This window comes from Telmatherina bonti (assembly GCF_933228915.1).
Source record: "Telmatherina bonti genome assembly, chromosome: 6".
Taxonomy (NCBI): domain Eukaryota; kingdom Metazoa; phylum Chordata; class Actinopteri; order Atheriniformes; family Telmatherinidae; genus Telmatherina; species Telmatherina bonti.
In genome coordinates this window covers 27804363-27817841 of record NC_136624.1, presented here as the reverse complement: position 1 = coordinate 27817841, position 13479 = coordinate 27804363, and the positions used below count along the sequence as shown (strand labels likewise).

General features: G+C 40.6%; 1 protein-coding gene across 1 annotated transcript; it reads right to left on the bottom strand.

Moving 5' to 3' along the window:
• Positions 1–3394: 3394 nt before the first annotated feature.
• prdm2b (PR domain containing 2, with ZNF domain b) lies at positions 3395–13067 on the bottom strand. The gene is made up of 4 exons (XM_079241881.1): positions 12963–13067; positions 10461–10565; positions 5874–10324; positions 3395–4884 (listed from the first exon to the last, which is right to left on the bottom strand). The coding sequence occupies exons 2-4, from the start codon at positions 10477–10479 to the stop codon at positions 4867–4869; spliced, it is 4488 nt and encodes a 1495-aa protein (XP_079098007.1). The 5' UTR covers positions 10480–10565; positions 12963–13067; the 3' UTR covers positions 3395–4866.
• Between the last annotated feature and the right edge of the window lie 412 nt (positions 13068–13479).

The window sequence follows — 13479 nt, the reverse complement described above, 5'->3', positions numbered from 1 at the left end:
CTGATGGTTCCAGTTTGTTCAGAGAAGTCACTGAAAACAAGCTTTTATGGAGAAATAAATTTTTTTTTCCTAAAAGAAAAAAAAAATGAATTAATGACATAGCAACGGACAGATGATGAAAGGTGGAGATGTAGAGTAGCATTGACTGCTCGTTTACTTTTTGCAGTTGTCACTGAGAACATGGTAGGATTAAGCTGAGAAGCAGCGCTGCCCAGTGCAGAGCATGACAAGATTCACTCCTGTCTTTTTGATCCCATTTGCCATCTGATCGACGCGTGTTTTGTGCACCCGGAAATGGCTAACAACCACGTTCCCTGAGGGATTCTGCAAATGATGCTTCAAGAAAGTACCAAAGCCACTACTGCAGTCTCTCAGATGTCTCTGTAACTAGAGCAAGAGCTGTGTCCACATCTTTAATACAACTTCACACATGTATGGTGCAGGCTAGACTCTGTCATGGCTGCCCATTGTGATCAATCCTGTCTTGAGGTTTTAATGGACATGAGTTTTACACATACCCAGAGAAAGAAGGGTGTCTGGCTCAGGGGACCTTTGGGTTTCACCTGTGGTTTTTGTGGAAGATGGGGTTTTGTTGTCTTCTGCTTTTCATGCTGCTCAGCTTGCACTGGATTGGTTTACTGCTGAGTGTGATGTAGCCATAATGAAAATCAGCTCCTCCAGGCCATGGTTCTCAACTGGAAAAGGATGGAGTGCTGCTTCCTGATCAGGGAAGAGTCTCAAGAGCCTCTGCTACAAATGGAAGAGTTAAAGTATCTCAGGGTCTTGTAGCAAAATGGAACAGGAGAAGGCCGGACAGACATCTACAGTAAAGAGGGCATAAGGACATTGTAGCGAAGAGGAAGATGAGTCAAAGGGCTGCTGTTTCAGTTTAGTGCTCCATCTTTCCTCCATCCCTCAACTAAAGTCGTAAGAGTTCAGTTATGACCAAAAGAATAAGTTAATGAAAACAAACAGAAGAAATGAGCGTCCTTTACAGAGTGGCACGGCTCAGCCTTAATTAGACCAAATTAAGCCATGTGCTAAATCCTTTCTATAAAGAAAGGAGTGGAATCATCCAGAATAATGTTTTCATATATCACACACAACTGAGGTCACTCCCATTTTTGGTATACATTTGCTAAGTCACATAGTTTTGACTCAGTGTGGTATGATCATATTTAAAATGCCTGACGAGGGGAGATGCTTGAACAAAAGAAAAACAGAGTTTCATACATTCAGGACAGTTCCAGTAAAAAGTGCAATCCATACCAATATAATCTAGCAGGAAGTAGAAGCTGAATAAACTCACATTGAGTTCTTTTTTCTCTCTGTCTTTGCCTGTCCCAGTTTGGTTACTTAAACAAAGTTACTCAGTTTGGATACAAAGAACATTTTTGTTAAGCACAATTTGCATATTTGACAAAAGATCATCCACATTTATAATTAAACTGCTTTATTAATTAATTAATTATTTAGTTAAATGATTAAGCCTTTTATTTATTTTTTTTTAATGTAGATTTATTTTTATTTCACTAATACAGTATCTACTTTACTGCAGTAAATCTCCTGTGTGATGTCATTTTGAGGCTCATATAGGTAAATGTTTCACCCAACATCCTGAATCTGCCTCTCTGGCATATCCTAGTTTATTTTGTCTAGCCAGGCACACAGAGCAGCAGGGAATTGCATTTTTATAAATAGGGCTGAAGCACTATGCACAGCAATCGAAGGAAAGTGCAGTGATATTTCACCCTGACAGTTTGAGTATGGTGCAGCCATCTCTCCACACATCCACAAAGTACTATTCATACACGCACAGAACAACACTCATAAACTACATACAGCTATAATTTATACCATCGTGACAGTGGGGCAAATAAACACGTCTCAACATCCCTTTGAATGAAGGAAAGTCCAGCCTGTGGATCAAATCCAGCATACATTTAATTCATAACCGCATCTTTCACCACTATAACCCACATTTGTCTGCACAGATTGACGTCTAGAAGACGTCACAGTTCCTTGGCGAATTTGTTTCCAAAGTGAGAAACACATTTCCGTTACACCGTCTATGCAGAGCTTTACAGCTCATTAAGGAATAATTAAGGAAAGTTTGAGTGTGATGAATGAAGTCTGTCTGAAACTATTTTTGGCAGATTCTCACAAGCCAGACAAGATTTTGAAAGATATTCATGGGGACTCTTGCACCATCAGATATATCTGGAGATGCTTTGGTCTTTCATCCATTAGAAGTGGAATAATAACTCAAAAGCACTTCGAGATTTTAACTTAGGAAATAAGCAGAATAAGAAAAACTATTTATTCTGAGTTCATTTTTCCATTAATTTGTGTATAAGAATTGACTTCTTTTATGACAAAAACTCATTTATAGATAATTATTTATACTTCACACTGATTATGCCTTTTTACCTAATTTCATGTCAAAACACTTCAGCATGCTGCTGCTGCTGTACATAAACCCAAGCATTTGCAAACATATTCATTTATTTTTATTCACAATTGTTCCAACTACCCGAGCAATGGTCATTTGTCATGGCCAACAATTAACTGTTTCCAGTATGAAAATAATAATGTCATAAATAACATTAAAGATAACAAATAAAGCTTACATAGTAAATGAATAGAGAACTACTCATCTTTTTGTAGGATCATCTTTCCATTTTATGTGAAGCTTTTCAAACTCTTGTCTTGAGAAGTGAACTTAAATCATTTTATGAAAGATATCCAGATATAACCGTCTGGACACACATCACCAATCCTACAATTACTTACTTCCTATTTCTGTACTGACCCACACAAAACCAGCGAAAGTAAAAATTTAAAGGCACTTCATGACTCACGTATCAACCTCTTTGACAAGTGAACAGCTACCAAAATAGATACAGATCTTTCTGCAACAAGCATGATGACAATAGCGATGCCTGCCCCCCCCACAGGAGCAAAGGCAGCTATTTAAAATAGGATTTATGGAAGACTCTCTGCCTTCAAACTTTCAAAAGGTTTATTTTTGCCTCATAAATTGGCAGCCTTCCTATCAATTCATAAGGCAAAGCAGCAAATAGAAATTACAAGGAAATCTACTGTTTGGAGGTCCTAACGAACCAGATGTGGTTAGGAAACGGCTAATTACATATTCTACAACTTTATAGCTATTCTTGACACTTTACATTTTACAAATAAAAAATATATAAACATAAACCATTAAACCTGGGGTCTTTATCAAACGCCAAACTCAAACCTACAGTAACATTTCCATGCATTATCCATCTCTTACCCGTGTACGAGATTCCTGGAAAGCATAAACAACATCTTTACACAAGTTGATTTTTTTTCCTTTATTATGTCAATTACAGCAATTTTTACTTGAGGTCATTTGGAATCTGCGTCTTTGTTCATCCTTAAATACATGGTCATAATGCTGAAAGGCAAAACATCAAGATTTCTCATGGAAACATAAATTAGCTTCAAATTAAACTGTTCAATTTACTGTCCAAAAACTATGTGTGTTTGTTTTCATTGTGGTAAAACTGGAAATGGTTATGAGCGATAATGTGGGGAAAGCACTGGAGACGCTGAACTGAAAACAAGGAAAGCACATTTTTCCATCAGCCTTAAAACATACAAACAAAACAGACCTCAGAGCACAGTGGTGTGGCATGGCTTTTGAAATAAAACATGAAACGACTTTGCAAACATCAGCTTTCAACGTACTCAAAAAGTTTTCTTTATGGCCTGTAAGAAATTGTGCCATTTGTCATTTATGTGTAAAACTGCCTGATGTAGACAAACAGTTGTGACATTTGTTTGCCCAAAGCTGTAAAAAGAAGTACTTGAGATTACATTTGCCCCATTTGGGGGCAAATAATAAATGCAGAATGCAGCAGATCTGAAGACATTCCCATCACACACTGCTTAAATCCACCAATCTTACTGATCCAGCTGGAAGTTTTGGCAGTTCTTTTTAAAGTGCTGTAAGAACACTGGGCTTATTGAGTGATATTAAAAAAAATCATTTTTCCAAGGAGAACGCAATCATTCCCACCATTTTACAGCTAGAACAACCTGCCGTTAAACAATACGGAAAGCAAGTAAAAACATGTTGGAGATTTAGACCTAAGGAACAGCTCTCAGGCTGTACATCCAACCAGAACCATACACATACTTACCAAACACATATACAGTGTTCCTGAGGACCAACTGTTGCAGTAAAAAAACCACCATTTTGATTTTTGTTTCCCCAAACAAAACAAAAAAAAAAAAAGCCAATATGATATATTCAACATTATGACTACAAAAATTTTAAATCAAAACATACATACTTTGTAAATCATGTATAAACTGAAGTGCCCACTGGGAGAGACATAGGAACTGGCTTAATCTATTTTTTCCTCTAGTCAGCACATGCATTACGAGTGTCTGAAATCTAAACAACAAAAAGGGGAAAATATGGAAAAAATAGAATTAGAATAGAACAAGTTTACTTCACCCTAACTGATACATGATTGCCATTTGCAATACATCAGCTTTCCAAAACTAACAGAGCCCTAATCACACTGTTTTGGGTCAAGTAATGACACATGTTGTATATATTAACTCAATGTCATTTAGTTTCCTTTTTTTTTTTTTGCAAAGCTGGCAGAAATCGAGGCTCAGTTTAGTCCGCAAGATAGACAAAGATACAGAGTTCCCTCCTCAAACTTAGAAAAGGCAGTTCAATTCGGCTTCCTCATTTTGCTTGGACAAATCCACCCCAAAAAGTAGTCCTTAGTGCCTCAGTGAGTCCAGAGGGTTGCCTGACAGGTGAACGTTGCATTCCCAGGAAGGACTCTAGGCTTTCATCATGGCTCACTTCATCAGCACCTCCTGCAAAAACCAAACATGGCAATGAGCAACAGAGTAAGACCAAAGTTTTAAAAAAAACAAAAAACTTGTCAGTCAATCAGTCCTAGTTACGAAAATCCCAGAAATTATTAGGGCTGTGACGATATGCATTTGTCCCGATTTGATTCCAAATTTTTGGGTGCTGATTCAATTTAAATTGCAATTCTCACAATTCTTCAATTTTGTAGATTAAAAACAAACAAAAAAAAAAAAGTACAAAGCTTTTTGTTTTGCAAGCCATTTTTCTTGATTTGAATTAGGGAAAAAAACACAGTAGCCAGACCATCATTCTGCTGCTATAATACCCGGGAAGACAAGTAAAAAGATCAATAAAAACAATAAAAATGACCCAAAAAATTCTAATGGATTATTTTTATTTATTTGGGAAAAAAATGTTTTTTTTTAACAAAAAAAAAATTTGATTTTAAAATTGTGAAGCAAAAATATTCCCAATATTTGATTTTCCCACCCCTAGAAATTATGTAACAAAAAAGGGGATCATCCATCATCATCCATCTTACATGGTTGACTATTGCTAGATATATTTAGACTTTAAAACACCTGGTGGAAATACCTTCAAATCAAACCATTTATTTCAGCTGGTTTGTGCAGCTAATAAGATAAATGAAAAAAGTTTTGCGCAGGCATGTTTCATCTTGGTAACTACCCCAAAAAATCCTGCAGTAATCAGGAACCTGCAGTCATTTCCCATTTCTAAGAAGTGTGCCACTCAGTGTGACCATGCTTTTCTGAACACAACTGGATGGTACAGCGCTGACAGAGATGAAGTTTGTGGCATAACAATAAGTTTGGCCTGATAAAAAAAATAAACTGTTACAAACTGGACTTTCATCACAGAAGCACTCACAGCTAAACCAGGAGAACCTACCTGTCATAGTCAACATTTCTAGAGGTTTATTACAGTTTAAAATTAATCCTCAGTGTCCATCAACAAAATACAGCTCTCTTACCGGAGAGTCTTTTGGCTCTTGCATCGGTGGTTCCTCAGTTTTCACCTCCGCAGGAGGCGATGTGTTGGCCATCTGCAAGCTCCTGGTGACCGGACCCCCCACTCTCTCCCTTGATCTAAGTGAGAATCGTTCTTCTTTCTTCAGTTGTGGTGACGATTTGGCCTCCGCTAATCTTTTGGGTCCAGGCTCTTTGCCCATGCGCTGCATCCTCATGGCTGGACGCGGCGGTGCCGTGTCACTGGGAGTACCTGGGGCTGAAGGAGTGGGAGGTAGAGATTGAGCTTGGGCTTTCTTTGTTTTTTTGCTAGCAGAAACTGGTGCAGGGAATGAGGCGGGCCTCTTCAGTCGGCCTGCTGTTGCAGCAGCTTTCCCTTTGCCTGGATGAAGCGACTTGGGGACCGCTGCACCCGAGCTACGGGCTCTGGTCTTTCCCAGAGGTTTAACCTCTAGCTCTGTTTGTACATCACTCTCTGAAGCTTTCTTCCTACCTGCGCTTTTATCAACCACAGAAGCGCCCTCCTTTTTCACTTCTGCCAGGCCTTTTTTGCCCTTTTTAGTAACAACGGGTTTCATGGGACAGCTGACCGCCATATGTTTATTCAGACTTGCAGTATAAGTAAACGCCCGACTGCAGTGAGGACACACGTTAGAAGCATGCTCTTCTTCAGCTTTGACTGCAGCCTTCTTCACAGTTGTGGCAGCTTTATTTTTCTGTGTAATTGCTTTTTGTACCAGCTGGTTTTTCTTTTTATTGAGGGCACTCATTTTCATTTTGCTGCTATCTTGATTAAAGTTAAGTCTCTTTGGCTGACCCATCCTACGAAAAGCACCCTGTCCTGCCGTGGCCGCTGTGGGTGATGCAACTCCATTGGGACTCTTCACTATTTGCTTGAGGGGGATGGGGTTTTTCTTGGGAGTGTAACGTTTCTTATCACTAGCATTGGCACAGGCCAGTATATGCTTGTGCAGTTCAGGCATATTGTCAAAACTGTTGCCACACTTTGTGCAGCGAATGGCAGTGCTGAAAGTTTGCGGTATGTTGTGGGTAGTGAAATTAGTAGCAGAGGCCACTGATCCTGCATGGGAACGACTATGATAAGGAAAAGGGGGTGGTTTATAACTGGGATAGTGTTGATTAATGCCAAGACGGATGTCAGGACCTTTAGGTTTTCCTCCTTCTGAGGCCATGATCTTTATTGTAGTGTACAGCTCCTCATTGGGGTCCTCCGTATGATTACCATTGACATCAGGCTCATCATTTGCTACATGGGAGTCACTTTGGGGTGTACCGTCAGCCATTTCTGGTGCTGGTGTTGAAGGACTGCTTTCCTCTTTGGCTTTGGATGGATCTGTGTAATTTTGTGGCCTAAGTTTGCCACTTTCTACAGTCGTATGTGAGCATGTCTCATTTGGATGGAGGTCCTTTTGGTGCTGCTGGAGGTTACAGAGAAAGGCAAACTCTTTGGAACAGACTGAGCAAACAAAAATCTGGCCCACTCCATGTAGCGATGTCCGGTGAATCAGCAGAGCTGGGGCATCGCTAAACAGCTGAACACAAAATTCACACTTAAAGGGCCAGTCTGCTGCATGGTCTGCGATATGTCCACTGAGCTCTTTGATGGAGTTGAATGGTGCCTCACAGACATTACACACAAAAGTCTTGCAGTACACAGACTCGAATTCCTCGTCTTCAGGGGATTTCTCAGATGACTGATTGGGATCAGTATGCTGAGAGGAAGAGCCAACCACATCCTGAGCTGCATGGTTTGTAACTGGCAACTCATCTTCACTATGGGGAGGTTCCTCTTTTACTTTAACATGAAGGGGGGATTGTGAAATTTGTGATGGAAATGACTCGTATGATGTAGGAAGATGAGCAGCTGAGGAAGATGCAGTTTCTGGTAGAGAGGAGACAGCAGCAAAGTCAGATTTCAGTTTCTCAGTTTCTGCAACATTGTCGTTGCAAGGTGCAGGCAGAGAAGCGTCGGCTTCTGCAGTGGGACGATCTGCAGATGAAGGCCCAGGAGGACTTAATGTCACTGAACAATTGGGGGGACTTTCAAGTCTAGTGTTTGAGGAATCCAGTGGCTCAGAGACATGGTTCTTATCCTCGTTTCTGTTGTCCTCAGCTAAGACATCCTCAGCTGAATCTGACATAGGCTCATGTTCAACTGATCTTGGAGACATTTTTGGGGAGAGGACAGGAAGAGGTCTGAGAGCTGGTGAGTCTGAAGGCTGGGAGAGAGGAGAGCTAGGCATAACTGGAGACTGTATGGTAGGTAAAACAGGGGGAGGTGGGGTTGTGGATGTCACACTGCAGGTGCCAGGTGAAGAGGGATTCATGACTGGGGTCAAAGAAGGTGGAGATGGGTGGGCAGACTCGGATGCAACATTTGGAGAATGAGAACTGAAAGAGCTCATGTTTGCCAGAGCTGAGGGGCCCTCCTCTCCTGGCAAAGTTAGACCGACATACTCGTTCATCAACACCTTTTCAAGCATACTGGTGTTAGGTTTTCTCTTCTTTACTACAGGCTGCTGAGCTGCAGTTCCCTTTACTTCCGGTTCCGCAGTGGCCTTCTGATGCACACTTAAATCCAAAGCCAAGTCCCCAAGCACCTTGTTTAAATCATCACCTCGCCTACTAACGGATGAGTTTGACAGATCCAAGGGCTGCTGATTACAGGAGTTTCCTCCGCTACTAGAGGAAGCTGGACTGTGCATTGCTTCTCCAGAAAGGCTCAGATTATCCCCTTCATCTTTGTCCAGGATGCCCTCAGGAGGTGGCACACTGTGGCTTTCCAGCTTTGGCACCTTTAGGTTCTCTGCACTTGTCCCTTGTGTTTTACAGCTTTCGGTTTTACCTGTAGGACTGAGCTGTGGGGATGACAGTGGAGAAGCTGTTCTTCTTTTGAACTTTCCTGAAGGCCCTTGCAGTGATGAGACTGAGAGCGGTGAGGCCAGTCTATGGCTCTCCGTTATGAGCGTTATGGTAGATTTCTGAAAATCTTGTGTCTGAAGGAGCTGTTTGAGCTTAGGGGAGAGGTAAACCGTTTTCTCCCGTTGAAATGCTACTGAATCTGCGGCTTGCTGAAACACTCCTCCCACTAATAAATTAGATGAAGACGAAGTAGATGATGATGGTGAGGACGATGAAGTTTCCGTTTCCACTTTAAGGCCAGTAACAAGTGGAGGTGTAGATGTTCTTCTTTTTGCTGCCGGTTGGCCACTGTGAGCAATTTGCTTAGTAGTATTCGTTCGACCCTCCACTTTCAGTGCTTGACTTATCTGATTAGGGCTGATAATGACCGTGTCGAGGCCAAACAAAGACCTTGAATCAACCTCTATCACCTCGCAACTGCTCACTGTACTGGTTGATACAATCTTGCCATCAATGTAGAAGCTCAGATTTTCAGAGATGTTCTTAGATATATCCACTGCATAATCATCCCTGTCTACCTCATCTTCCGTGTCTGCACTAGGCACATAGACGGGTGGAGGGCTGGTGCTGGGGGACTCGCCAGGCTGCTGTCGCGCTGCTGCTTCTTGTAACAGCATGCCTTTCCTGCGAACTCCCTTTGGCAGCAAGTGCCGTTCATGTATTCTGCGTTGGTGTCTGCGCATGTTGGTGTGTGTACCAAAAGCCTTATTACAGTACTTGCAGGGATGAAGTTCTTTTGACTCTCCGTTTTCATCCAACATTAACGGACGGTCTGCGGGGAGCCCCAATTCTTTTTTTAGCATCTCAGAGTTTTGCACATGTCCTGTTGTAAACTGGGACCCTATGGCTATATAGTGACTAGTTGGGCTGGCGCAGTCTGGACTTGAATCGGTTTGCACCACAGGACTGAGCAGACTGGAAGCTCTGGCCACAGAGCCAGGCCTTTTCTTAAACCCACTTTCATGCCTTCTTTCATGCCGCCGCCGCCCAACTTGTGAGCCAAAAGATTTACTGCAGTATCGGCACTTAAAGAGTTGTGTTTGCTGGTTGCTGAAGGCATGAATGTGTATATGACGCTCCAGACCTTGTCTGGTGGAAAAGTGGCGCTCACAGTGGTGACAAGGGTATGCTTCTCCTTGGAGATCATCTTCAAGCTCACCGTCGGGGTCGAGACAAGGATCAACGTCTTGCTCTTGGCCTGCAAGCAAGGAATATTCCAGCGTCCCCTGTGACTCCTTATGGCTTTCTTCACTGGCTAGCAGTGGGTCAGACTGCTTGTGCTGCACAGAGTCAGCTACAGCTAACTGCTGAGAAGATCGGTGATGCCTTTCATGGGGATCAACACCATCTTCCACTTCTTGAACTTCCTCCTCCTCCTCTTCCTCCCAGTTTCCACTGTCCATCAATGCAGCTGACATGCCCTGCACATCTTTATGCTCAGTGCTTCCCAATGGATGAACTTCACTGGGTTCTTGCAACATCACTGATGGCCTCTCACCCCCCTCCTTTACACCTGCAAAAATGGTTTTCTCTTAATAATAATAGTAATAATTTTGACTTTAAAGAAACCAATTCAAAATTAAATGACCAAATTTTTTCATTTTTTCAATGTGCTTGAAAAAAACTTTCACAAAACTAAGTTCATTTACCTTCTTCACCATCCCACATTTCCTTGACAGTAGGTTTGGTTCCACTTGTTTTCTTGAATCCACCCAAACCAGCCCGTCTGGCTTTCTCCAGCTGCTTTCTTCTGGCTGCAAGTAAAATACACAAAGATGCACACTTCACTTTGTGCAAAGCTGAATTGCAACATAATTTTACGAAATGAAAGAAAAGTTTTAAAAACATTTCCTAAATAAATAAACAGATAAGAAAGCAAGACAACCAATTTTAGAGACCAAAAAAACTTCCCCTCTTCTCATATCAATCTTTTTTTTTAATGCGCCTAACATGTAAATCAACATAATTTGAAACTGATACTTTTGGGATCAGATCTGTTTAAAGACAATACAGTTTAGTTGTAAAATTACAAATGTAAAGCTAAACATTCAAACTCATCTGTAAGCAGCTGACTTCTATTCACATATATATGGGTCAACGTATTTATGCAACTTAAATATGACAATTAATAAACATTGTAACAATCTCAGCCAATGTTTAACAAGACACCATTTTGAATTTCTAAGTCTTACTTGAGTGAAGGCAATTCCTAACACATTCTTGTCACCGAACTGTGTCAACAAGGTCATCTGACCTGACCTCGAAATCCTAGTTCATACCAGAGAAACTCATGCTGGTCAGACTAACACAGTATTTATTACTGTGATTAGTTGACCTGACCAGGATTCTTTTGCATTATTTATATCCTCTTTTATAAAGTGAAATATAGATTAAATGCCATTTCTGCACATTTCAGTTTTGGCTGGCCTTCTATGCTCAAGTTTGATAATCTTTGAATACAGCATTATGGCCACATATTATTTTTCCCCCTCAAAAGGTTGCTGATATTCTGGCAACTGGTAAGCTCCAAGTGACTCAGAAATGAAGGATTTAGCAAAACAATGTAACATCAGTGGACCAACTTTTGCCTTTAAATTACTTTAAACGAAATTGTTGAGGACATTTGTTGAAGTTGCATTTACAAGAAAGTGCATGCAAAAACCACCATTTAATCAAACAAAAAATATACATTCAAAACACTAAATTTAATTTTCTTGATCAATGCATGTTATTAAACAAATTATTGGCTTATCAATATAATCCTGACAATATTTTAAACCCAACAACTTGCAACACAATTACCATATTTCACACTTTATTTCAAAGTTTTGACAGCCTAGGTTAAGTTTTGCAATAAAAACATATGGTTGCAAGAAGTCACACTACTGAATGTCAATGACATGGTGGGGGTGTTGCCCCCAGCGTTCCACAGAAACTGAAACATGCTCTTTATGATGCAACTTATGGTTATTAGTTTACCTTCCTAGCTCATTTTTTCCACATTTTATGTGTTACAATGAAGGATTTGTCTCTCTTCTTGTTTCATATATTATGCACTAAAATAATCACACAATAACATCACATAAAGCAATCATTTGGATAAGAAGAAGTACATGATCTACACAATTCTGAATTGTTAATTTAACAATATGTTGGATGAGCTACATGACACACCATAACAATAAAAATGCATGTTCAAAATTTATATTGATCAAAATAAATATGACACCAGTCTGACTGACCAAGTCTTTAACAATGAGAGACGCAGTTTACCCTTATTTTACAAGAACATATTAACATGCTATAACATGTTAACTGAATTTAAAAAAGATCTTAAAGACGACAACCAAATCACGTTTCTGTTGCATTTATTTTCTATATTGATGTGGTAATAAACAACGTTGTTACACAAGAATACGAAATCAATATTTACAGTGACTGACACTATATTAACTGTCTAATTAAACAAATCGGGCATTTAAAATAACAAATTTCTTATATATAACACAGTTTGCCATCTGCTCGTCCACACTTTGATGTCCGTGTTCCCATACCTAGCCATTTAGCCTCATGCTAACGTGCAATAACAACTCTAACAACTCGATGAATTGGTTCTTCCGGACCGAAACGACTTAGAGCGTCAATTAAGACACACGATATTACTACTATATTGCGGGTTTCTATCCCATACTTGCAATATATTTAGCCTAAACCTGGATAAGGAAGCTGACTAGATAGCTAACCTGCTAGGCCATCATCAAGTAGAGAAGCTCGCCGATGGATGAACTCAAGGAAGGTCACATCCTCAACAACGTAGGAACCAGATGGGGAAAAGCCGCTCAAAAAGTTACTCAAATACTAGTTTATTACCTAAACGTTGTATTCTATGACACGTATGTGGCTTAATAGTCTATATCTGGGGTTAAACCAGATAGTACGGACGAGTTTCAGGTCGGGTATGGAAGTAGAAAAAAGCCTCACACATCGCACGCTAGCTTCCACTAGCCTTCCTTCAATCGCAGCCTGCTAGCCCGTCTGGTATAATTTCGACTGAGCTGCACGAGAAACAATTAGCCAAGTGTCGCGCGTGAGCAGCGCGCGCCTTACAAAGAACGACACTAACGTCAGTACGGTTTGGGTTGAGGCCTCACCTCGCTTCGCCCTGGGTGAGTTTTTCCTGTTCAGACTACTGGCTCTTTCTTCTTCCAGTGCAGCTGTTATCTCAGGGTTGTCTTCTACTGTGTACCACACCAGCAGCTCCTCTCCCGGCCCGATAGGCTGCAACAACGAGAGATGAGGTCGGCAACCAATCACAGCCCTGCTTGCTGAGAGGCAAGGGGAATATTTGGGCTTCCATCTATCTAATCTGCTTTAACGGTTATGAAATTTCACGTCTTTAGTGAGAGAAACTGAGTTACGATTATTTTTGTCGACTAGTCTTACGAGTAAAGTACATCATATAGCACAACAGGTATAGCTGACGATTTAAAACAGATGCTAAAGTGCTTAACTGACCAGGTATTAAAAGGAATATATTAGGAATAATATTAAATAAGAAAGATACTACCGTTAAAGTTTCTTACGTAGAGATTAAAACGTGGAGCTTCTTTGGTTGGTTTAACCCTTAAACTGTGGTTTAACGCAGTAATTACAGAGATACTGTGAGTT